The sequence below is a fragment of the Nothobranchius furzeri genome, chromosome 17 (genome assembly GCF_043380555.1).
Source record: "Nothobranchius furzeri strain GRZ-AD chromosome 17, NfurGRZ-RIMD1, whole genome shotgun sequence".
NCBI lineage: Eukaryota > Metazoa > Chordata > Actinopteri > Cyprinodontiformes > Nothobranchiidae > Nothobranchius > Nothobranchius furzeri.
In genome coordinates this window covers 35,138,602-35,166,134 of record NC_091757.1, presented here as the reverse complement: position 1 = coordinate 35,166,134, position 27,533 = coordinate 35,138,602, and the positions used below count along the sequence as shown (strand labels likewise).

The 27,533-nt window shown below is 42.0% G+C and overlaps 1 protein-coding gene across 1 annotated transcript in view; it reads right to left on the bottom strand.

Moving 5' to 3' along the window:
• slc15a4 (solute carrier family 15 member 4) overlaps nt 1-27,533 on the bottom strand; it is a 49,233-nt gene that overhangs the window by 4,242 nt on the left and 17,458 nt on the right. The window contains exon 8 of the mRNA XM_015972130.3: nt 14,976-15,134. Coding sequence (XP_015827616.3) covers nt 14,976-15,134 — 159 coding nt within the window. The remainder of the gene's footprint in view (nt 1-14,975; nt 15,135-27,533) is intronic.

Sequence of the window (27,533 nt, the reverse complement as noted above, 5' to 3'; positions counted from 1 at the left end):
TCAGTGGGCAGCATGCATTCTGAGCATGAAATATGTTGGCTTGGCTTACTGAAGTCCAAACGGAGGGGCTCAAATGCAATAAAGTCTTCAACAGCTGTGCTTAATAGCAAAAACAAATAAATAACAATTTTGAGTACCTGTCCACTGTAATGACCATTATGCATCAAAGGGTTAATACAACCGTAAGCCTAAAGTTAACGGCCCACTTGGTGGTGAGTGATTCTTCATTCATTTAGCTGTTTTCGGTTTTATTCTGGAACATTTTTCCACTGCGCCTTGTTCCACTCTGCGATTGTTGAGGCAGCTGTTGCAAGCTGTGGTCGCAAGGTGGCCGGTGCCAGTCGTGATGGCAACCCCTGTACCAGCTGGTGGACACCAGAGGTTCGGGGAGCCTTCAGGCTGAAGAAGGAGGCCTACAGGGCGTGGCTGGTCTGTGGGTCTCCGGAGGCAGCAGACGGGTACCGGATAGCCAAGCGGGGTGCAGCAGTGGCAGTTGCCGAGGCAAAATCTCGGGAATGGGAGGAGTTTGGTGAGGCCATGGAGAAAGACTATCGATCGACGCCAAAGAGGTTCTGGCAAACTGTCCAGCGCCTCAGGAGAGGAAGGCAGCAACTCGCTCACACTGTTTACATTGGGGATGGGGAGCTGCTGACATCAACTGAGGCTATAGTCGGGCGGTGGAAGGAATATTTTGAGGAGCTCCTCAATCCCACCTACGCGCATTCCGAGGAGGAGCCAGAGCCGGGAGACCTGGGGATGGACTGTCCAATCTCTGGGGCAGAAGTTGCTGAAGTAGTCAAACAACTACACAGCGGCGGAGCCCCGGGGGCGGACGAGATTCGTCCTGGGTATCTCAAGGCTATGGATGTGGTAGGGCTGTCGTGGTTGACACATCTCTGCAATATTGCGTGGTCATCGGGGACAGTTCCTGTGGAGTGGCAGAACGGGGTGGTGGTCCCCATCTTTAAGAAGGGTGACCGGAGGGTGTCTTCCAACTATAGGGGGATCACACTCCTCAGCCTCCCTGGAAAGGTCTACTCCAAGGTACTGGAGAGGAGGGTCCGATCGATAGTTGAATCTCAGATTGGGGAGGAGCAATGTGGCTTTTGTCCTGGCCGTGGAACTGTGGACCAGCTCTATACCCTTGCAAGGGTGATGGAGGGGGCATGGGAGTTTGCCCAACCAATCCACATGTGTTTTGTGGATTTGGAGAAGGCTTATAACCGTGTCCCCAGGGGCACCCTGTGGGGGACGCTCCAGGAGTATGGGGTGGGTGGCCTTTTGTTAAGGGCCAATCAGTCCCTTTACCAGAGGAGCATGAGTTTGGTCCGCATAGCCGGTAGTAAGTCGGACCTGTTCCCGGTGAGGGTTGGACTCTGCCGGGGTTGCCCTTTGTCACCGGTTCTGTTCATAACCTTTATGGACAGAATTTCTAGGTGCAACCGTGGTGTGGAGTGTGTCGAGTTAGGTGGCAGGAGAATCTCATCTCTGCTTTTTGCGGAAGATGTGGTCCTCCTAGCTTCATCCAGCTCTGACCTTCAGCTCTTGCTGGGTAGGTTTGCAGCAGAGTGTGAAGCGGCTGGGATGAGGATCAGCACCTCCAAATCTGAGACCATGGTTCTCAACCGGGAAAGGGTGGCTTGCCAACTCCGGGTCGGGAAAGAGGTCCTACCTCAAGTGGAGGAGTTTAAGTACCTTGGGATCTTGTTCACGAGTGAGGGTAGGAGGGATCGGGAGATCGACAGGCGGATTGGTTCTGAGCCGATCTGTCGTGGTGAAGAGGGAGCTGAGCCAGAAGGCCAGGCTCTTGATTTACCGGTCGATCTACGTCCCAATCGTCAACTATGGTTATGAGCTTTGGGTAATGACTGAAAGAACAAGATCACGGATACAAGCGGCCGAAATTAGTTTCCTCCGTAGGGTGGCCGGGCTCAGCACACAGAAAAGGTTTATTTACCAGCAACGTTTTAGCGGCTGCAAACATCATTAGGCTGACGCCGATGGTGGCGTCACTTCCTTCGTTTATCCGCGGGCAGCAGAGGACGTTGCCGCACTCTGCTGCCTGCTCTCCCCTCTCCAATGATGCAGTCCCATGTGCGATCCAACGAGTAAACTCCATCGTCTCTGTTCATGGTCTCACATCCACATCTCCTTATCTCGATAGCTTCTTTTATCCATCTTTTGTATTTCTGTTGTTCAGTGTTAATGATCCTTGTGTTGTCCCAGTCCATTATATGGTTTTCTCTTGTGCAGTGATCTGTTATGGCTGACTTCTTTATTGTACTTTCTGCATATTCTTTTGCTGCTCTTGTGTGTTTTCGACTTGCCTCTTTCTCTCACTCCTTTCTATGTTCTATTGTTCATGTGTTGAGTTGGCGTCCGGTTTCTCCTATGTATGTTTTACTGCAAAGTTTGCATGGGATTTCGTAAACGACTCCACATTTAAGTCCAGCTGGTATCTTGTCTTTTGGGTGTACTAGTCTGTTTCTAACTGTTTTGTATGGTTTTGTTGGTGTGCGGGCAGCAGAGGGCAACAACGTCCTCTGCTGCCCGCGGATAAACAAAGGAAATGACGCCACCATTGACGTCAGCCTGATGATGTTTGCAGCCACAAACGAAACGTTGCAGGTAAATAAACCTTTTCTGTGTTTTAAAAAGAACTGAAAGATGGAATTTGAAACTCAACACAGCAAGAACACACCAAAGATGTTAAAAGAAAAATACGGACAACAAGGAACAAAGGACTTCCGCTGTTTGGAATGATTACATCAAAAACACGCACGTCTTAGGAACCACCTTAACTTCAATTTAAGATGCCGGGACGAAAACATCACACCAACAAGCCTACAGCTGAAAACACCGATGCGGACCAAGACAGCGCAGAACATAATGGAAAGAGCACAGAGAGCACTACTCAAAGAAAGGATAAGAAACGTCACAACCAAACAGAAGCAAGTGGAAAACGAACTGGAAAGAAGACACCTGGACTTAAAAAGGAATTACAAACTTGATGAACAAACAGAGGAACTAATTAAAGGACACATGATGGAAAAACAGGAATTAGAGTTCATTAAAGTAAAAGAAAGACACATAAAGAAGTTAAACAAACTCATCAACAAGAAAAAGAGGGAAGAAATACAAGATAACTCCACACAAAGCTCATGGGTATGTAACATTTCACAATACAAACTAACAGAAGCAGAAGAAAGCATATTAAAGAAAGGTTTAAACTTTGCAGTAACACCAAAGAAAATATCATGTGATGAATTTATCGTAGCAACAGAACTAGCATGTCAACAGATCACGGATTAGAGAAAGAAAGCAGAACTTAGAAATAACGTTGTTGGGATATTAAAAAACAGCCAAATTCAACACAGCGATATTACAAAAGTAGAACAATCAGCCATGACAGCATTATCCAAAAATGAACAGATAATTACTCTACCGGCAGACAAAGAAAGAACCACAGTGGTTATGGACAAAGAAAAATATAAACTACAGATGAAATACAGGACAAAATACATAAAAAATACTTAGAAAAGACCCAACAGAAAGCATTAAGAAAAATATGAAAAAAATACTGAAGCCACTACAAGAAAAAGGCAAAATAACAGAAAAAATTTACAAACACTGGATTCCTACAGCAAACATAATACCAAGAATATATGGAACACCAAAAATACACAAACAAAACACCCCACTTAGACCAGTAGTAGACAGCATAGGTACACCAACATACAACATGGCAAGAGAAATCAGCAAAGTCATTAGGTAACACAGATCAACACTGCAAAAATAGAATAGAAATGGCAAAAGAACTAAAAAATATTACAATAGAAGACAACGACAAACTCATGTCACATGACGTCACATCCCTGTTCACAAAAACACAACCCAAAAACCATAGACATAGTAATTAACAGAATCAGACAGGACAAAACTCTACACAAAAGAACAAACCTCACAGCAGATGACATAGCACAACTGATAGGACTGGTAGCTAACTCCATTTACTTCACATATGATAACACAATACAGTACACAAACAACTGGAAGGCTTCGCCATGGGTAACCCATTATCAGCCACCCTCTGCGAGTTTTTCATGGAAGACCTAGAACAAAAAGCCATAGCCACTGCCCACCCCAAACTGCTAAATAAAACTATGGAAACGCTACGTAGACGACATACTGGAAATCATACCAAAAGGACAAACAAAAACAATAACACAACACTTGAATAACATTGACGACACAGGCAACATAAAGTTCACATATGAGTCAGGAAAAGAAGGCAGTATAGCATTTATGGACATGAAAATAACCAGGCAGACCGACGGGACCCTAAACATAAACACTTACAGGAAACCAACACACACAGACCAATACTTATTATGGACATCAGAACACCCCACCATACACAAAATGTCAGTAATGAGAACATTATATCACTGAGCAAACATTATAACAGAAGAAAGAGACAGTAAACAAGAGGACAAACACATACAACACGCTTTAAAGACCTGCAGATACCCGACATGGGCAATAAACAAAGGAAAACAACAAACAACAACAGAAAGAAAAAACAACCAAATCAAGAAACCAGAAACCCAGAAAGACAAGAACCAAACCCAGTGATAACCCTACCATACATCAAACATAACAGAGAAAATAAGAGCAACAATGAAAAAACACAACATAAACACACCAACAAAACCATACACAACAGTTAGAAACAGACTAGTAGACCCAAAAGACAAGATACCAGCTGGACTTAAATGTGGAGTCGTTTACAAATCCCATGCAAACGTTGCAATAAAACATACATAGGAGAAACCAGACGCCAACTCAACACACGAACAATAGAACATAGAAAGGAGTGCCAGAAAGAGGCACATCGAAAACACACAAAAGAAGAAGCAGAAAGTACAAAAAAAGAAGTCAGCCGTAACAGCTCACTGCACAAGAGAAAACCATATAATGGACTGGGACAACACAAGGATCATAAACACCAAACAACAGAAATGCAAAAGATGGATAAAAGAAGCTATCGAGATAAGGAGATGTGGATGTGAGACCATGAACAGAGACGATGGAGTTTACTCGTTGGATCGCGCATGGGACTGCATCATCGGAGAGGGGAGAGCAGGCAGCAGAGGACGGATAAACAAAGGAAGTGACGCCATCATCTGCGTCAGCCTGATGATGTTTGCAGCCGCTAACGAAACGTTGCAGGTAAATAAACCTTTTCTGTGTTTTAAAAAGAACTGAAAGATGGAATTTGAAACTCAACACAGCAAGAGCACACCACAGAAGCAGCATTGCTCTTTTGATGTTATTCATTTCAAATAGCAGAAGTACTTTCAAAAAACATGATTCAAAATATCTCGAAGATCTCTAAAAATTAGATTCTTTTCAACCCACCCTTTGGAGGTGATGGGCCAAACGTTCTGCACTGGGCTACCACCATGAGAATATAAAACACTGATTCTTCTCTTTTACACACAGGTCTGTTAACATAAAATACTAATGAAAGGTTTGAATACAACAACTGTTGTTTGTCATTAGTCACTGGTAGAGCAGATTACACACCATAAAGTCCGCATGAGGATCAAGCTTAGCGATGCTTCTCTTCATCTTCTTAGCTGTATGCTCTTGTAGATAATTAAAAATGGAATGAAAGTCAATGCTGTGTGCACTGGGCCATCATTAGAGCATGAAAAGTTGTATCAAAAGAACACAGAGTTCACTGGTGAGGCTGAAGTCCTGCCAGAGCATAAATGAAATCACTGACAAGTGGAAAACCCGACATGCACTTTGACCCCTATTGCAGCTCTCACCTATTCTGTTGTCATTTTAATCCAATAAAGGTTTAAGCTGAGAGCGATGGATCAAAAACCAATGCAGCAGTTAAATAATTCATGAATTATAAGACAACGTGTATTTGAAGTAAGAGCTCTTGAGTGTTCAGCCAATAATTCGCCTTGACAGACATTAAAACAGAGTTTGCTGCTGGAGTCTTTGACAAAGACTTAATGCCAGAACTGCAAGAAACAAAGCATTCAAAATTGTATGTATGGGCACATTTCACAGCAGTGTGAAAATAACTGGATATTTTTATAATCTATATATAAAGGTGGAAAATGCTGGATAACCAACTGGAATGAGTCACTGCCTCAGGTGGAGGAGTTTAAAGACACACTGCTGAACTCTGATGATCACTATCGCCCTCTCAAGGTTTGCTGTGTAACTTCACTGTTATAATCAAACCTCTTTGTCGTGCATAAGAGGCATGTTTACTGGCTGTTTTCCAAATTGTGTGCCCAAACACACACATTAAGTGGTGTTTCAGTTTTATCAGGACTCTATAACAAGCGTTTGCCAAACCAAACAGTAACCTTGGTGAAATAATTTATTACTTAGTACTTACCTATCCACTAGCAGCACAGCTAGGTCAGAGTTCGTAGTACATACCGTTATTTTGAGAAGAGCTCTCCAGCGAGGAAAAGCCGATCCAATATTAACTATAATCTTTGCTCTTGCTCTATCACATTCTCTTTTCCTTTTCCTAGATTCCTCTGATAAGTGATTTCTAGCTTTTTTTTTGGTAGATCTGCCATTACTTAAGTCTCTAAACTGCGGGTCTACCACAGACATATATACGTAGGCGCCCCGTGGACTGGCACTGCCTACTGGAGCTGCCATAGTGGTCAGCCACCATTTTAAATGGCTCTCCAATTGACCCCAGTGCATTAATTTCTACTGAGGAAGGTGCTTACCCAACGAAAAAACATTTTATCAAGCTTTTTCTACAAAATCAGACACATCATTAAAATATAAACAAAATTGAACAAAATAAATAAAGATACATTTAAATACAAAATCCTATCAGGTAGGCTCAGAAAGTCATTATTAATCCCATGTGATCTGTTTTCAATCGTACGTCGGTTGTTGCAACCGTAGGCTGCACAAAAATGAGCATAGTTGCTTACAATGCATTGACTTAGGAGAGTGAGGAAACCAATACGGCAGCAACGCTGTTACAATCTCCAGTACCCAGTGAGTGTGTATGTATTCATGTCTATGGGGTCTACGTGATAATGCCATAAAGCAACACAAAGTCAGTACTTCCGGCAGTGGACCGAGGGACCCCATTACACTATCACAGCACCCAAAATGAACATGATAGTATGCCTCCAAAACCTTTCAAAAAACTTTATTTTAAGATGTAAAATTTGTGGAATGTGTCTTTAAGCATGTCGGAGTCCACATTACAACCACTGCATACATATGGTGAGTGAAAGAACAAAATTTTAGGAAGGCTTCCTCCAGTAAGCAGCTGAAGATACAGAGACAGACAGACAGACAGACAGACAGACAGACAGACAGACAGACAGACAGACAGACAGACAGACAGACAGATAGACAGATAGATAGATAGATAGATAGATAGATAGATAGATAGATAGATAGATAGATAGATAGATAGATAGATAGATAGATAGATGAATGAATGGATGGATGGAAGTACAAGATTTAAAGCAATGCCCAGGAAAATCACACATTGCTTCCTTGGAAAACTCTGAATTTCAATACCAAATGTTAAATAAATATTGATTTTACCAACTTTAAGATTTCCAAATCTCCGCTCTAGTTTTTATAAAAACTTTCTAGAGAAGCGCCTATAATGAAAGAAATGAAAAGGAACTGGCAATAAAGTAGCATCCACGCTGTAGAAAAGTTCTGAATTTTGTGTGAGGTTAAACTTTTGTAAGCCTTCTTGCTCCAGTTTAATTTTAATTAAATAAACTCCACCTCTTTGCTTCAGTCTCTGCCCAGCCCCCAGGGCCTACTTAGCTGCCGAAGCACTTTTGAAAATTATCGAATGTTAATTACAGCAGCAAAATACTGAACAAGGAAGTATTTGACAGCTATTTTAAAGCCAAAATCCAAAGCAAGAGAGAAAACGATGCTAAACAAACAATTAAGCAGACACTTTAAGGATTTCCATGTGTTCAGAGGTTTGCTTTATTACTTCTGAGATGGAAATTACAGCCTTGTGATTTCACTGAACAAAGACAGTAATATGTGAGTGACATCAACTGAGTTAATTTACCTGCAAGTGGCTTTGTGCAGACAATGCGAGCTCAGATAAAACCAGTCAATACCAAATTAATGTTTGAAAATGGATCAATGGCCCCAGACCTTCAATCCAATAACCCAATATATCTATGCTTCAGTGCCTTTGATGTCATCCTTTGTTTTAGAATGAAATCAGAAAGAAAATCAATACGTGTTTGTTTCAGCTATAAATCAGTTATTAACTGCAGTCCTCCACTGCCTCAGAAAACTTTATAATTGATGCAGAAGTTTAGAAAAATGGCCAGCAAAGGGTGACAATATTTATGTAGAATCTGTTACCCCTGAGTGTCTTAAAATCAGACAAAGGAAGTAAAATATTTATAAAAGCCCCTTAAGGAAAAGTAAAACTTGATATTAAATTTGTCAGATCTGACATTAAAAACTTCCATTAAAACCCTGACATTTTGCTGAGTGTGACCCAATAGGATGTGCGAATGTCAGCTCCTGGTGAATATCTGAACACGTCTCAGACATCTGATATAACATCAGTCAGGACTTGAACACTGGCCAAAGAAAAGGGCACTTCCTGCCTCGCGACGACAGAGCCTCACAAAAGCCATCCACTCTTGAGTGAATGATACTCCCAACAAAAGGGGAGCAAATTAAAATGCATAAGCCATTTCCTAGAGACATAAACTCTCCTGCTGTTTAAAGGATCACTCTGTGTAGAGAGTAAAGGTTAATCTCTGATTGACTTATGAAATTGAATTGGAGGCATGCAGTCTTTGATAGAAATGGATGCAGTAGTCACAACGGAATGATAAAAGAACACAACAAAGGAAGGAGATGGATGAGTATTCAGCTGGATGCAGCATAAAATGATGTGCTGAGGGATTTGAGCGTTCAATATTTTCCATACAATATGTGGTTGATGCAGAGAGCTGCCAAAAGCTTACAGCCACATACATACAAGGTGTATTATCCTATTCTACTATCCTACATGCATGAGTACAGTGTTGTTTTTCATACATCCATGATGGTACAGTAGTCACTTAGATCAGGTCTCATTATGACCATTAGCATCATGAAAAACACAAAAAAAATTTAAACACACACACACACACACACACACACACACACACACAAACACACACACACACACACGGGTGTTTACTTTTCTTAAACGAAGGCCATCACTTTTGTCTCATTTGTGGAAAAAATACTTTGTCTTATTTGTGAATTTGCATCTCTCAATTCTGCCGTCTGTGTTTGGTCATTCCTCTAAAAACACACTCAGCTGTGTAATATTAAAAAGGTGTTCTGCTCAGAAATCACAGCATAGCATGTGTTGGGAAACCACAAAATAAACTGAGGCTTTGTGTGGTTTGAAGGGATGGGAGTAAACAACAAGCTGAGCCTATAGTTTATGAGCACAGAGACGAGTAGAACAAAGAAACAAAGAAGAGATGATACATAAAAAAGAGGAGCAAAGCAGCCATGGAAACTCGGACACTAAAGTGGGACAATAATCCAAAAGATAAACTCAACTTTTCACTTGACAACAGTGAGTAACACAATGTGCAATACATGCTAACATTAAATAAAAATGTGGCTGTGTCCAAATCCTAAGGTGGCATCCTTCTTACGTAGGATTACGTCACAGTGAAGCAGCAAGGCAGCCCAAACTCCAAAGATACACAAAATGTGTCAATTTTCCACAAATTTCAAGGTTGAGTCTGGTGTATCCTTACAGGCAAAGATTATACCAGGATTCATTCCATCCTGAACAGAATATTTTTGTTCTTGTAATAATGGAGGACAAAACAGGACAGGATTACAGTTTTAAATGTTAGGGCGATGGTAACAGAGGAGTTAAGGAGTAGCCCAATAACCAGAGGGTTGCAGATTCAACCCCCAGTCATAAATATCAGCCAATGTTTGTCATTTTATCACAAATTGTATCGGTCTGGTAAGTAAACTTTAGGTAAAAAATTTAAGACACTTAACCCACTTGCCTGCTGGTGGTGGTCAGAGGGACTGATGGCGTCTGTGCTTGGCAGCCTCGCCTCGGTCAGTGCACCCCAGGGCAGCTGTGGCTACATCGTAGCTCATCATCACCAGTGTGTGAATGTGTGTATGAATGGATGAATTTTACACTGTAATGTAAAGTGCTTTGGAGTTCTCTGACTCTGAAAGGCGCTATACAACAACAAAAAAGAAACCTAAAAGTGTCTTTTTAAACATTTGCACTTCCCTTGGAATGCTTCAGGTCACTTTAGTCACGGCAATAAAATATCAAATTATGACATAAAAGAGCTACAAAAATAAACAGACAGACAGACAGATAAATAAATATGAAAGTGGTATGGAGGAGGATTAGCATTTTAAACTGTTGGGGGCAGCAATGGCAGAAATGACAAAGCTTTTACTGACGAACGCCTGCTTTCACCTCACAGTCCTGTTTTTTCAACCTGAGGGCAGCAGGCAGAAACGGCTATGGAGGGGAATGTCTGGGTCACTGCTGACGGGCCGAGACATACCTGTGATGGCTTTATTGTTTAGGTGGGAGAGATCTTAGATGGGTAGGTTGACATGTTTGGTAACCTTGGTTAGTTCGTTCCTATTGGTAATGGACAGCTTACGAAGTAACAGGGAGATTAGAGAAGGATGGGTTGGATAATGCTAATGTATAACAATAAGAGAAGCTTTGGGGTGACAGAGAGGTAACAGAGCTTGCCAAGGGAAGAGTTTCTGCTGGGAATGTTTGTGATTGTTTATACCATGTTGCTCAAAGTAAAGTATTTTGTCCAGTGTGAATCCGAGATATTTGAAGTTACTGACACATTCACCTGTTTTACTGTATATGATAATGGGTGCCAGGCCCAGGGGATGTTGTTTGGTGTGAATTAATAACTCCTTTGGTATTATCCACATTCAGTTTGAGGACGTTGTTGGAGCACCACTCATTAAAGTGGGTGACAGACTGGTGGTAGGAAGTTACAGAGTTTCTGTCCTTAAGAAGAGCTAGGATAGAGGTGTCCTCTGAGTATTTGAAATATGTGGTGACAGGTGAGAGGCTGGTGTAGTGTGTGGACAGAAAGAGACTGAGAACACATCCCTGTTGGGCACCAGTGTTGGTGATTATATTGGATGAAGTGACAGAGCCAAATCTGACAGCCTGTGGTCTATTGCTGAAGAAGTTGTGATTTTAGTGGATGGAATAAAGGAAAAAAGACAGATTAATGGTTTGGGGCTTCTTGATCTGGTGTCATTGTAGTGTATTGAAATATAATATATAATGTAAAGTATTAATCAGAAGAACAATAATTTTGCTGCCATTTAAAAAAGTGAGTACATTTTTCAGTCTTTTGCAATTACTGAGGAAACTTTAAAGGTTTTTATGTGAAACTTTGTCTCAGTTGCTTCCTAACATTAGGAGTTCTGTAGGAACGGGTGGACGATGAAGTTACAGCACAACAGGAGAGCTGAGCATTTCACCAGTGTGGTGCCAAACCAGCATTGCCGTCTTCATGTAGCGCTCCAGGGACAGCTTTACTTAAGAGGGGCTGGGCTGTGTAATCAGACCCCCAGCCTGTGATTAATGTTGCTGTCTGTCTTCAGGAACTGTGCACAGCTCAGTACAACTCAGCGCAGCTCACCCAAGATGATGTTTACCACACAAAATTGTGCCTGCAGCCATGGAAATAAGTTGAATCCATTCCACCTACAGAGCCGTGAGATGTGTAAGAAGCTAACATCCAGCAAACTGCAAGGAAAAAAAGTTAAATTATAAAAATAAAAACAGCCACAAAAACAAACTGCATGATCCCTGACTGTAAATGCCTAAGCTTTGTGCCATGTGCTTCTTATCATTGGCCAGAAGGACGTTTTGTTCCATTTCTGCAACTCACCTTTTAAGTGACTTGTTTTGGAAAGCAAGGAGAGTCAAACTCGAACTCTGGTTTCAGTTTAACTTCCCCTTGAGCAAAGCATGGCTGAGCAGAGAAGGGATGCACAAAGCAAACCCAGCATCTTCTAGTGCTAACATCATCAGAACTAACTCCCTACCTGTCGGCTCGCTGTATTAATGAGTTATTAGGTGTTTGTGGATAAACAATTTACAGCACTGGTGCATTTGTCACATGCTCAGGAAAAAGTGCATCTGGATTGGGGGCCTCTGCTTGCTAGGGAGTCCATCCATCTGCTACCACAATCGGGCTATTCACTCTGCCACTCTGACAGATTTACACAAACATTTGTGTTGTTTAACTGGCATGCTAATTTATTTTGTGAAACACTGAAAATCCCAGAGTAGCACAGTTTGTTATACTCTCTTTTGTACCTTATTTAAATCGTTTAAATTGATTTTAAAATTGCACAGGGTCAGAACAGGAGCCCAGGAAAATTAATTCCTGTATCCTGAATCGACATAAACTATTGCCTGAGGAATTCAAACACAAATGCTTTAAAACATCAATATTTCAGTAATCATTTACTCGCCCTCTAACAGCACCGGTAAACTGTAATACAGGTGGATTATGGACAACCTTTACAAATGTAAGAGTAGAGATCAAACTGTCTTTTGATTATTTTGTGACAAGAATATTTTAAAGAATTTCAAGACTGTTTTTTACTGAACGAGTTCTGGTCATCAACTTTTATGGCAGATGTTTTTCATCTGGAGAATGATCAGTGAACACTCGGGAGGTAAATGAGATTTCTACTCTGAATTCACACAGAAATATTTTCAGTGACGTTTTGTCCCTTTAAGTCAACTCTAAAGGAAATATACCTGAAGTCTCAGCTGCTAAATGCCTCACAACTCTAATCTTACCTCTTTCTTGCAAAGACATCATACAGTGAGTTTTAACAAATGTTAGATGCAAAGAACGATGAATACAATCTACTGCAAACAAGCAAAAACAAGCCTACTTAAAGGATTTAAAACCAATTCCAGTTTTCTGACAAGAACTTCTTCTGGCTCTTGGAGACTACAGACGCTTTTTTCCCTCCTCTCCTCCCTATCTTATCCCAAGGCTCTTTGTCTCTGGGTGTGCAGCTGCTTCTGCATTTTTTCTGGAAACTGGAAACTGAAATGACTAAAATGGACCTGGTCAGTTGGTCACTTAACGCGATTGACAAAATTTTTTCTTTCTTTTTTTTTTTTAAACCGTGTCCTGTCTGGCTGTGAAGCAAACAGAATTGATGTCTGAATGCTGGTAACAAGCCTTACAGATTTACTCTCAGGTGGAGCATCAAAGCGTCTGCTTTTAATGTCAGCCTGATACTTAAAACTTTATTGTTATTGTTTTTTAATGCTTTGTAATTCCGACCAGAAACGGAGTCAGAGGTGAAAGAGAAAGGAAAAGACAAAAGGTGGGGAGAGAGGGGGGAGGGGGTGGGGGGTTCCACTAAAATAAACAATAATGAACAAGAGTCTGCTTCTAGACCTGCAGAAAGAGAAAGAACAGAAAAAATGGGACACACAACAATACATCAGGAGCAAGCTATCACTGCGTCAACCTGATGATGAAATATAAAATCAACATTGTTTAACTGAACAACCACACGATAATAAATCATAGTGCATTTAGTGGCAACGACAGCGTGCCGAAGCCCATACTTCTGAGAGCACCATGTGAGCACCTGTGAGTGTAACACGCTTGTTATTTAAGGTTTCTCTATTTCTTTCGTCCAGTAGAGTGTGAGGGACCACAGATCTGTCCCCCAAAGATGGAAAGAGGTGCCTCTCTGGGACAGAGCCAGCTGGGCATATCATGGACTCCTGGAAACAGTGGAACCTGATTTGCCAATCTCAGCTGTCTGTAGAGGATTCTGAAGACGTCTGGATATTCGTGATGTTGGTGTCAGGTTTCCTGCTCTTTGGCCTAGGAGGCTTCCTGGCTTACCGGAAAATTAACGAGCTGTCGAGGAATATTGGAGCTCTCCCTGAGCTCAGGGATGGATTACACCGTGCTGTGAATTCACAGACTCATCTAATTGTCGAGATGAGTCGTAAGCTTGGAACTTTGGCTGAGATTCATGCGTTGGCACAAAAGATGGATGCCATCAAGGAGTGAGTGGACGAATCAGCACAGATTGGGATAGATTAACTTACGCCATTATTGGAATTTTGAGAGGTTGAGGACCAACGGAACTTTACGACATCGAGAAAATGACCTCTGTCTGGCCCAAAAACAATTCTTAATCTGAATCTGGTGCCCTTGAGCCTGTGAGGCTGCAACAAATTCTCCCCCCTCAGAAGAAATGTGGAAAGCTGCCGTCGCTATGGCAACTCTGTCTCCCTATCCCAGCCTGGGCAGGACTGTCCATTTTTGTCCACTTATCTGGGTTACATGAATAACAGTCCCAACAAAGAGGTCCAAACCACTCTTTACTGAGGAAGCTCCACAACATCCACTGATGGGATCCCACGACACTGGGATCCTCTAGTTTAAGGTAGACCTGGGGGCCTCCCCAGGGAGGCATCCAAGTGGCATCAACCAACTACCAACACCTCAGCTGGCTCAACTCGATATGATCGATTCAAAGATCATGACCATCATTAAGGACTTTCTTAATATGCTCCAGAAATTCCACTTACAGCTGCTTTAATCTGCTAAAGCGTGATTCACACGGACAAAAATTAGACCAAGATAAAACCACATGTTTGAAAGTGCTGATATATGATCAGAGCAGAAGGTCCTTTCAAGCAAATCAGAAGAATCTTAACACACCAGACATGGCAGGAATATGTGATGAGAATATCTTCAATTCCAGGACGGTAATCAGGTGCGACCTTATGATTGCCAGAGGAGCATCAGGTCAGAAATCTGCATGATATCCTGTTGTATGAACCAGGCCATAGGTGTTTACCATCTGGTGATGTGTCTTACCAAAATCTATGGGGGAATACATCCAGCCAATCATCTGGAGGGAGACAAAAGCCAGCAAACCAGAACCCACAAAGGAGCCAATCCCAGAGAAGAAGAAGAAGAGCCCCATGATGGCACTCTGCATGGACTTGGGAGCTGCAGAATAGGCAAACTCGAGACCTGTAATGAAGACAATACACATTTATAAAATGATTGTTGCAAAATGAAAGTTATCATTTGTCACAATGCACTGGGATATAATATCAGATTATCCATCTTTGTAATACAAGGTGCACATATGTCTAGGAGAAAAATCATCACATCCAGTTCTCTTCTGCCTAAAACATTTTCGTGCTGGAAGCAGACATTGGTAGTTTCATGGCACGTCAAACATTTGATCCCTTAGATGAAGCCCTAGAGCTACATGTGTCTAGAGAGATTAGGGAGAAGTTGTTAAAACACAAAACTCCACCTTCCTTGAAGGAGAACAGCCTCCTTAAATGAGCTTCTGTAAAATTCTAGGAGTAAATAAATGAACTCCATATGGAAAGAAAGGAGATAAGAACACAGCAAGCACAAAGTTATTACACAGTAAACAACATGAATGGCATTTACAAAAGGATTACATTTGTTTGTATCCTAAGATGACCTTTGAGTAGCAGCATTTCAGAGTCAGTAGCTACTGTATGCTCATCACAGAGGACTGCAAATGCTGGTAATGTACAGCTCAGCCCATAGCCGCGCTGTAACATTACATTAAATCCAGCCATCGTCTGTCCATGACAATGATCTGATATCAAAGTGATGCTCATGGCTTTCAGCTCAGAGAAAATAAACAGCTTGACCTTTCTTGACCCAAAGGATTATTTTAATGAAAAGCTATAGCTAAAAGAAAATACAGCGCGATCATTTCATCCTTCTATAGTTTGCCCTTTTTAAAACTACCATAAAATTTTTCAAAAAATGTGTTAGGAGAATTCTTTCCTGGTATTTTTTATACGAATGAGGAAATTATTCCCTGATGACTTATTCAACTGCAGTATGGAAGTCAATGGTAGCAGAGGATTTTCAACAAATTTATTCAAACAGAACAAGGCAAAAGGGAAATATCCCTCTCCACCAGATAAATGTCATAATTCTCATAGCCAATTTTTCTTGAAGCAGGACCTGTGGGATGGGACGGACTGAGCGCACATTTATTTTAAAGAACCCCGTAGCTTTGTTGGGCTGGATTTGACTTTCATTTGTTAATTAAGACTGAGTCCCACAATCTTTGTAAAGAAGAAGCTCGAATCAAGGACCCTAGAACAGCCAAGCCTTCGACACAAAATGTCAGTGTTCATGGACTTCAAATCTAGGAATGACAAATTTTCCATAAGAAGATCTTGGAGAGTCTGAGAATACTTAAGAAAAATATTCCTGAGAGTCAGTATTCCCTCCTGGCTGAGACAAAAAAATAACGTGCTACAGTGTATGGAAGTGCCCTCAACAACATGATCCATTGTAAAAAGTGACTTTACTATGAGTAGCGGCTTTGTCATAGTTGAATCACAGATAACTGGGGCCTAAGACCACAACTGTATAGAAGAAAATACATAAAATAAATGAAAGTAAAAGGCAGATTGTAATTTTTCACTGTGAGTTTAGGAAATAAGAACCCACAGTTCTGATTCATGACTCTAATGTAAATCAAACATGTGATTAATCTAAACAATAAATCTTTAATTTGCCACGTTTCCTTATTATTGCAAAAACAATTCTAATCCCTGCGCTTATTAAAAGGTGTTTTTACCATAGACAAAGATAAATACACACAATAATAGAAGGAGCTCTCAGCTGTTTCGTTAAGGAAGAAAATGCTTTGATGAAATATATTTCTTAATAATCATTATCCAGTAAAGAACATACAATCTAGATTACTTTGCTGAAATCAAATACAGCTAAAAGTTCAGCAAAGATTTATGTTTTGGTAAGAACATGTTTTGATCTGATCAACGTGGGAGCAACAAAAAGTTTTGGATTCTAATCAAAGAGGAGTGCATGCTTTTACACTCCAGTGAGAAGGGAGGTCTGAATGCTGCAATTTTTAAGCAAATTTTCTCTCTGAGGAGAAAATTGTTTCCTGTTAGTAGAAAGATTAAGGTGATTCACACTGGATAATGATAGGCAATAAAACATTTTGAGTGGGGCGAAAGGAGAAACAGGAAGAGAGTGGTAATATATTTATTTGTTTTACATATTTGAAAACTTTTTAACATTGTAGTGATGTGACTGTATAAAAATACTGAAACTACTGAAATCACATGTAAATAACTCAAACTCTAATCAAGTAATAACAGTAAGATATAACACACTAAAACTAAGACATGTGGGTTTCTTGTTTTTGTTTTGTTACGTTGTTGAGAAAGTAAAGACATGCTCATTTTTCTGTCTGATGCCAACAAATGTGATGCAATGTCGTGGTAATGTGCATCACTGTGTTTCATCACCTATTTTTTAACAACAGTCTTCAGGCATCTGGGAACTGACAAGAACAAACATTTCACAGTTGCTGACCAGTTTGAAGACTTCTGAGTTCATGTTAATGATGGGTGACAACTAAACTGCAGATGAGAGGGATAACCACCTGGACCATTCCATAGTGAGACATTTGCACAATTGAAAATTTACATACAAAGACGTATTGAATATCTTTTATGTGGTGTAATTCAAACTCCAACTGCTAGGTGGCAGCAGTTTTACAGCCTTCATCCCAACAGAATGAGAGCTTGTGTTAAAACTGGATGTGTCTAGGAAGCATCTGGCCTGAAATCTTCAATTAAATTCCGTTTAAGTAATTGCAAATGTCATCTGGCTTTTAGTAGAGCAAAATATCATCTCATCTCCTATCTATGGGTATCTATTGTAGTCAATACACACCCCTACAGGTTTGAAAATGAGAACACAGCACCTGCTCCAAAACCTGCAGCCGTACACCACACTGTTCATCAATGTTGCCTTTACAGAGCGATACACGAACTGGCCACTTTATTGGGTACGCCTGTCCAAATGCTCAATAACGCAAATTATTAACTAGTCAATCACACGGTGGTAGCTCAATGCATTCAGGCATGTTGACATGCAGTTCAAACCGAGCTTCAGAATGGGAAAGAAATGTCATTTAAAGTGCAAGTAACACCTAAATTAACTTTTTTTCTGATAACCTGTATAGATGAGTGTCTAATGGTGGTGTAGACATGTGTAATCATTGGTGTGGCAGTTTAGTGCAACTTACTTTAAATTTAATATTTCAGCTGAAAACCATAATTATATCTCCATCTTCAGGTTAAAACCAGGGTTTTTCCTGGCTCAAATTGAGGCAGAGGTGGTACCATCCTGACCATGCGCCAGCACATGCATACTCTGTGTATTCAACTGCCTCACCTTTTTAGGGGCAAAATATTATAAAAGGCTCAATAATATGCATTAGATTAGTGTTTAGTTCCCTTTTTCCCTTCTGATATTTATAGTAAAAAATATTTTTAAATATTTGACCTACATTTCAGTAACACTTTAGGTTTGTATTGATAACACTCATCTTAGTCAAAGTAACAAATACAAATATCCAGTAAAATATAATGCATTTCATTAACATGCATTTGTATTAGAAATGGTAATAACATTTAATTCTGCTAACAATGTAATGGTGGCATGTCTATTATGTTAGGGTTAGGGGGGTGTTCCGTTTTGCCTTGGCCCCCAAAATGCCTTGAAACGGCCCTGGGTGTGTGACTGAGTTTTGAAGGTGATCTGAATTGTATCAAATGTATAAATATTACATGTGTATAACTTATTGTTTTATACAAATAAAAAAGTGTAGTGGAGGTAAATCTACCTACATTTGACTTTCAAGCTTTGTTTTCTTGTTTTTATGTGACTATTTCACTGTCCTGTCCTGTCTCTCATCTTCCTGCATCTCCTCTAAACTCTCCTGGAAAACTGCTGCCTGAATTCTTACTTCTTCACCTCATCAGTTACTTTGAGCAGATCAAAGGGATCTCCTGATCGCAAAGCGGAGTGCGCGTTTCGATGCTGCGTCAGTGAGGTGAAATCACCGCAGCACACGATGAGCGGAGCGCAGAGCTGGATTAACGCAAAGTAGGCACATGCCTAGGGCCTGATTGGCTGGATGGGGCCCAGACAGAGGGACAAAATTAAAAATAAATAGGACTCCTATCTACAATTTGTTTCAATATTTATTAATTAACTAATAATAGTGACAATGTTTATCTTAACCATAGACATTAGCTACGTCACATTAACGGCAGCCTACGACTGTAGCCTACAACTTGAGTGCCACCCAATTAAGGACGTCAGAGAAGCGGTCAGAGTCAGAGCGGGACACAACAAAGCTAGCAGGTGTTTTTGAGTAGGCTAACTTTCACGATGCTTTCGGGTGCTGCCAAAAAATGCAGCCTGCCTAGTGTAGTCCATTTATTTAATCCGGCTCTGGCGGAGCGCGTCAGGAACGATTAAAAGACAGAATACCAGAGGACATGAACGGATATGAACAATCATGTGTTATTAATAAGAGTTTTGTTGAGCCACCTTGAGAATGCATCGTGTACCGTACGCAGTGGGCGCACCAACGATAAGCGCTCTGCGTCCTCTCCGCTCAACAGAATCCCGCAATGCTGAGAGTCCATAAATATTGTAATATAGGTAGAAACTGGATCTTTCCCTGAAAGATATCTAGCCCCCCATATCTCGATCCCTGCTCCTGGATGAAAAAACGGACATTTTGATCAACGTAGGAAACCCCTCCGGACGCCCCGGACAGAGAGTGAAAAGTGGACATGTCCAGGGGAAAGAGGACGTATGGTCACCCTACAATAGCACCAACCATAGATATATACCAACTAGCAAGAAAAGCTATTTTTGATCATCTTTTTCTGCAGCGGTTTTAGCGCTTTTCGGCGCACCGCTGCTGATACAGTGCCCCTATAGTGGCGCAATGCTGTAACTGCAGTTAAAATAACATCCCTATAGCTGGGGGCTGAGCGAAATCAGGCTGGGGCGGCACAAAAATAGCTGGAGGCGGCCGCCACGCAAATTTGAATGCAGGAAAAACTCTGAAAACTTTTTTTAGAATCAGCTGTGGCTGATGGCTAAGCTGAAAAACGTGACATTGTCAGCAAATTACTATGTGGCTGATCTGCACTGGTCCTCTGGTGAAGCAGCCGCACCTCCACCTGGCTCAGCCACTCACCTGCAGATATGACACACTGGCGATCTGAGCCACTCGCCTTCTTGAAAAAAAATGCCTTCTCGCCTTTTTCATCTAATGATCGCGGTTAACAGGAAATCCTCCAGAATGCTGCAGAATCTGTGCCTGCTTTTCTCCTGAGCGATAAGTCCACTGTGAGTGTGTGCTTGCATGCACGCGCTCGTTAACAACTCGTTTTTAGACTGAGAAACTCCAAAAGTGCACGCGGGGGGTTGAGAAGGGTACTGTCTATCACTGCATAGTGCCACTCTCTCGGTCCGCCGGACCACGCCTCTTTCAGAAGCGTTTTCCTAACAGGAAGTGTGGATGAAATAAGTCTCCACCCATGCCTTGACTCCCACTTTGTGACTTTGAATGTGGCATGGCTGTTGTTGCCAGATGGACTGGTCTGAGTATTTCAGAAACTTCTGATCTTCTGGGATTGTCAAGCACAACCATCTCCAGGGTTTACAGAAAATGGTCCGAAAAAGGGAAAAAACTAGTGAGCGGCAGTTCTGTAGGTGAAAATGCCTTGTTGATGCCAGAGGTCAGGGGAGAATGGCCAGACTGGTTTGAGCTGAAAGGCAACAGTAACTCAAATAACCACTTGTTACAACCAAGATATGCTGAAGTTTCTTTGAACGCACAACACATCAAACCTTGAGGCAGATGGGCTATAGCAGTAGAAGACCACACCGGGTGCCACTCCTGTTAGCTAAGAACAGGAAACTGAGGTTACAATTCACACAGGCTCACCAAAATTGGACAATAGAAGATTGGAAAAATGTTGCCTGGTCTGATGAGTCATGATTTCTGCTGCGACATTTGGATGGTAGGGTCAGATTTTGGCATCAACATGAAAGCATGAATCCATTCTGCCTTGTATCAACGGTTCAGGCTGGTGGTGGTAGTGTAATGGTATGGGGGACATTTTCTTGGCACACTTTGGGCCCCTTAGTACCAATTGATCATCATTGCAATGCCACAGGCTGCCTGAATATTGCTGTTGACCAGGTCCATCCCTTTATGATCACAGTGTACCAATCTTCTGATGGCTACTTCCAGCAGGATGATGTGCCATGCCATAAAGCTCTAATCATCTCAGACTGGTTTCTTGAACATGGCAAGTTCACCGTGCTAAAATGGCCTCCACAGTCACCAGATCTCAATCCAACAGAGCTCCTTTGGGATGTGGAGGAATGGGAAATTCGCATCATAGATGTGCAGTCGACAAATCTGCAGGAACTACGTGATGCTATCATGTCAATATGCACCAAAATCTCTGAGGAATGTTTTCAGTACCTTATTCAATCTATGCCACAAAGGCTTAAGGCAGCTCTGAAGGCAAAAGGGGGTTCAACCTGGTACTAGCAAGATGTATCCAATAAAGTGACCAGTGAGTGTATTTATACCATGTGCACAGCTTCAGCTTTCGCCGTGGTCCATTTTAGCCAAAATCAGTCTGTGTTTGTTTTAAAATCTTGTTTATTTAATTTTCGATCACATGGAAGAGTTTATCTTACAGTTGTAGTTACAAAAACATTCATAGTGGTTTTCAGAATGATTCAGAGATGAAAAAAGGTTGAGCACAGATCAGTGCACACCCCTCATCCTTCTTTGCAAGGCGTTATTTTTTATATTTTCCAATGCAGCACTACTTTTTCTTTCTATTCAAAAGTTTAGTTTGGTAGCACTTGGTAACTGAATAATTATGAGTTGAATCCACAGAACTGTGTGTGAGAGCAATTTGTAAGTATTATCTTTCTCATGTTTGCAGTGTTTTGTGTGAGCAGAGTGCACCCTGTCGTTACTGTTAAATGCCTCTACAAATGACACAACTACAGCGACCTTAAGTGAAAGGTTTTATATCCTAAACATAACTGTTTAAAACTTGTGAATGTATCTTTAGGGATATACAGTTATTTAATGTACAGTGGGGCAAAAAAGTATTTAGTCAGCCACCGATTGTGCAAGTTCCCCCACTTAAAATGATGACAGAGGTCAGTAATTTACATCATAGGCACACTTCAACTGTGAGAGACTGAATGTGAAAAAAATCCATGAATTCACATGGCAGGATTTTTAAAAAATGTATTTGTAAATCAGGGTGGAAAATAAGTATTTGGTCACTTCAAACAAGGAAAATCTCTGGCTCTCACAGACCTTTAACGTCTTCTTTAAGAAGCTTTTCTGTCCTTCACTCGTTACCTGTATTAATGGCACCTGTTTGAACTCATTATCTGTATAAAAGACACCTGTCCACAGCCTCAAACAGTCAGACTCCAAACTCCACTATGGCCAAGACCAAAGAGCTTTCGAAGGACATCAGGAAAAGAATTGTAGACCTGCACCAGACTGGGAAGAGTGAATCTACAATAGGCAAGAAGCTTGATGTGAAAAAATCAACTGTGGGAGCAATTATCAGAAAATGGAAGACATACAAGACCACCGATAATCTCTCTCGATCTGGGGCTCCACGCAAGATCTCATCCCGTGGGGTCAAAATGATCATGAGAACGGTGAGCAAGAATCCCAGAACCACACGGGGGGACCTGGTGAATGACCTGCAGAGAGCTGGGACCACAATAACAAAGGTCACCATCAGTAACACACTACAACGGCAGGGAATCAAATCCTGCAGTGCCAGACGTGTTCCGCTGCTGAAGCCGGTGCATGTCCAGGCCCGTCTGAAGTTTGCCAGAGAGCACATGGATGATACAGCAGAGGATTGGGAGAATGTCATGTGGTCAGATGAAACCAAAGTAGAACTTTTTGGTATAAACTCAACTCGTCGTGTTTGGAGGAAGAAGAATACTGAGTTGCATCCCAAGAACACCATACCTACTGTGAAGTATGGGGGTGGGAACATCATGCTTTGGGGCTGTTTTTCTGCTAAGGAGACAGGACGACTGATCCGTGTTAAGGACAGAATGAATGCGGCCATGTATTGTGAGATTCTGAGCCAAATCGTGAGATTCTGAGCCAAAACCTCCTCCCATCACTTCTGGTTGAGTGAACACTGGCGCGTCTGGCTGCCGCTGCTCGCCGGCAAACTTTTTGTGTTTTTACTTCTTTTTCACCCGAGTCATATCCCTGTGTCGGTGAGAACTCATTTTCACCTACCTGCTCAGCTTGCGTTCTGGTTCCACGTCACCACCTCCCTGCTTCACTCCATAATGTGGTCCAGCAGGATTTCTCTGTGCCTCTCACTGGCCTGGATCATCCTGTCGCTCATTCTTCTGTCCGTGGATGGCCTTCTCCAGTACTCGGCGGCGGAGCTCTTCAACCTCCGCTTTCACTACTCCGGATCTCCACCACCAGCTCTGTGCCTCTTCCCTGGCATCACCTTCCAGCCTCGCCGTCGGTATATCCATTGGGGGTCCCGGCGGAACCTCCATCTCGACGGCTCCAAAGGAATACCCTCCTTCTGGTCCATGATTTGCCGGCGGCTACCCAGGAATACCTGCCGAGCAGTCGACTCCAGCGTGTTAGCCCGGCTGGCTAGTCGGGCTAATGCTCCTGTCGCCAGGGACTTCCGCACTGCAAATTTTGGTCTTCTCAACATTCGCTCCCTCTCTGGTAAAGGACATCTCCTCCAAGATACCATCAGTGACCATAAGCTAGACTTTCTTTGTCTGAACAAAACTTGGCAACAACCTGGCGATTTCTCACAACTCAATGACTGTACTCCTCCCGGATTTGTTTACCTCTCCAAACCACGTGGGTCAGGCTGTGGTGGTGGTACTCTATCGCGAGACTTGGAAGGCCCTTCCCGTAAGCCTTCCTCTTCTCACCACTCTGGAATGCCTCGCCTGTCAACTCTCCGGCCCGACCCCCACAATAATTGTCACTGTTTATCGTCCCCCCAAGTTCAGCCTTGAGTTTTTAAATGAACTCTATGCTTTTTTATCCCATCTGTCCACCCTTTCCCCAAATGTAATTTTACTAGGAGATTTTAATATTCATATGGACAATACGGCCCTCCCCCTCAGCAAAGACTTCTCCTCATCTTTGGACAGCCTCAGTTTTCATCAATATGCCAATTTTCCCACTCACATTAAAGGTCACACCCTGGATTTGATCTGCTGCTCCAGCCTGACCCCCTCCAACTGTACAGCTGACCCGCTCCCTTTCACGGACCACTTCCTCATCTCCTTTTCTGTTCCCCTCCGTCTCTCCATCATCAAGTCACCCCGTATCATTTCATTTCGTAATATTAAGGACATTGATCTAGCCTCCCTGTCCTCCAGTTTTGCCACCCTGACCCCAAATTTGTCCTCTACTCCTGATGATCTTGTCATTCAGTACAATAATGGTCTGGTTTCTATCGTTAATTCATTTGCTCCCATCAAATCCCACTCTGTATATTTTACTCGGTCTGCTCCATGGTTCACCCCTGCCCTAGGCTCCTTGAAAGCTACTAACCGGAGGCTTGAAATACTCTACAAGAAACTGGTCTCACCATCCATAAAGACTTATATTCTGCTCAGATTTCTCTCTACAAGGACTCCATCTCCCATGCCAAATCACAGTATTACTCCGGTCTCATCTCGTCCAACTCCAGCAACACTAAGACATTATTTTCCATCATGAACAGCATTTTTCAGCCTCCCGACTCCTTACCCATCCATCTTTACTCTTCAGAAACCTGTAACTCTCTCCTTCAGTTTTTTAATGATAAGGTCAATAGAATCCATCTATCTTTACCTCATTCCTCCCCTCCCTCTCCTGATTTATTTGAACCCTCCATTCAGTTCTCCTCCTTTGAACTTCCCCATCCCTCAGAACTATTAGATTACATCACCAAATCCAAACCTTCCACCTGTCAACTAGACCCTATTCCAACAGTTTTAGTTAAATCCTGCCTTTCCTCTCTGCTCTCTTTTATAACAGCCATTATTCATTCCTCACTATCCTCTGGTACGGTCCCCTCCCTATTCAAATCCGCTTCAGTCAGCCCTATTCTAAAAAAACCTGGTTCAGATCCCAATGATTTCAATAACCTCCGTCCCATTTCCCATCTACCCTTCATTTCCAAAGTCCTAGAGAAAACTGTTGAATCTCAGCTCCATTCCCATCTCACCCGCAATAACCTTTATGAACAGTTTCAGTCTGGCTTCCGTCCCCACCACAGCACAGAAACAGCTCTCTTCAAGATCACTAACGACCTACTCATTGCTGCTGATTCTGGTTTAATCTCTATTATCGTTCTCCTCGATCTGAGTGCGGCCTTTGACACCGTTTCTCATCCCATCCTCCTCAATAGACTCTCTTCCATAGGCATCACTCACACCCCCCTCCGCTGGTTTCAATCTTACCTTACTGGCCGCACTCAGTTCATCCAGTTAAAATCCTTTTCCTCAGAACCATCCCCAGTCAAGTCAGGTGTGCCCCAGGGCTCTGTCCTGGGGTCCCTCCTCTTCATAGTATATCTCCTCCCTATTGGCAAAATCTTCCGCAAATTCAATATCCAGTTTCACTGCTTTGCAGATGACACCCAGCTCTACATTTCCAGTAAGCCCAACTCAACTCTCCCACCATCCTCCCTTACACACTGCCTCTCTGAAATCAAATCATAGTTCACCTCTAATTTCCTCAAACTCAACGGCAATAAAACTGAACTTCTTCTAGTTGCCACTAAATCCACCATCTCAATATCTGACAGCTTTTCTTTAACTATTGACAGCGTCATAGTCTCCCCCTCCCCTCACGTCAAGAGTCTGGGTGTCATCCTCGACAGCTCACTTTCTTTTCAAGCTCACATTAATAACATAATTCGGTCAGCATACTTCCATCTACGTTCCATAAACCGTCTCCGCCCCTCCCTGACCCCTCACACTGCCGCCATTCTCGTCCACAGCCTCGTCACCTCCCGTCTCGACTATTGCAATTCACTTCTTTATGGTCTCCCCAACAAACTCCTTCATAAACTGCAACTGGTCCAGAATTCAGCAGCCCATATTATCACCAGAACCCCTTCCTTTCACCACATCACCCCGGTTCTCTAACAGCTTCACTGGCTCCCAGTTAAATTCAGGTCCATCTTCAAAATTCTCCTCCATACCTTCAAAGCAATCCACAACCTCTCTCCTCCATATATCTCAGACCTTATAAGTATTCACACCCCATCCCGTTCTCTCAGATCTTCTTCTTCCATCCATCTTGCGGTTCCTTCTGCCCGTCTCGCTCCCATGGGGAGCAGAGCTTTCAGCCACTCTGCTCCTCGTCTCTGGAACTCACTTCCCCCAGACATCAGGAACATCGACAGTTTTACCATTTTCAAAACAAAACTCAAAACACATATGTTTAAATCTGCCTACAAACTCTGATTTTATTGAACTGTTTCTCTCTTTGTTTTTTTTCTTGTTTGGGTTTTATTATTGTTTTATTGTATTTTATTAAGTGTTTTCTGTCAAGTGACCTTGGGTGTTCTGAAAGGCGCTTTTAAATAAAATGTATTATTATTATTATTATAAAATCTGTGGAGGGAGTTGAAAGTCCGTGTTGCTCGGCGACAGCCCCAAAACATCACTGCTCTCGAGAAGATCTGCATGGAGGAATGGGCCAAAATACCAGCTACTGTGTGTGCAAACCTGGTAAAGACCTATAGTAATCGTTTGACCTCTGTTATTGCCAACAAAGGTTATGTTACAAAGTATTGAGTTGAATTTTTGTTATTGACCAAATACTTATTTTCCACCCTGATTTACAAATAAATTCTTTAAAAATCCTGCCATGTGAATTCATGGAGTTTCTTTCACATTCTGTCTCTCACAGTTGAAGTGTACCTATGATGAAAATTACTGACCTCTGTCATCATTTTAAGTGGGAGAACTTGCACAATCGGTGGCTGACTAAATACTTTTTTTGCCCCACTGTAGATATTTACACATTTTATCAGCATGAAACACTGTGAGGTCGCAATTGAACGCAAACCTTAGTCTATCTGAGTTGTGATAAGGTTATTTTATCTATACCCTATGTGTAAATTGTCTCATTACTAAACAATGTCTTGTAGTAGAGGGAGAAAATCAGTACAATCAATTATCAATTGATGTCTTAGGCTATTTACCCTGGATAACAACCCACAAACACATTAGGCTGGCGTTGTCTGATGATGAATCAAAGTGCTCAAAAAGCATTTGGACATTTGTCTTCGCTGTGTTTTGTTTAAAAGATTGGACTCTGTGGGTTTTAGTCAACAATCTGTCTAGAGTGGTTCAGCCTGAGAGCAAATCAGGCAAACTCAAAGCATTAACTCCATCACTAAATCAAACTGCATTTCATGTTAAGTCATAATGTTTACCTTGCCAGAATGAAATGAGAAGCTGTTA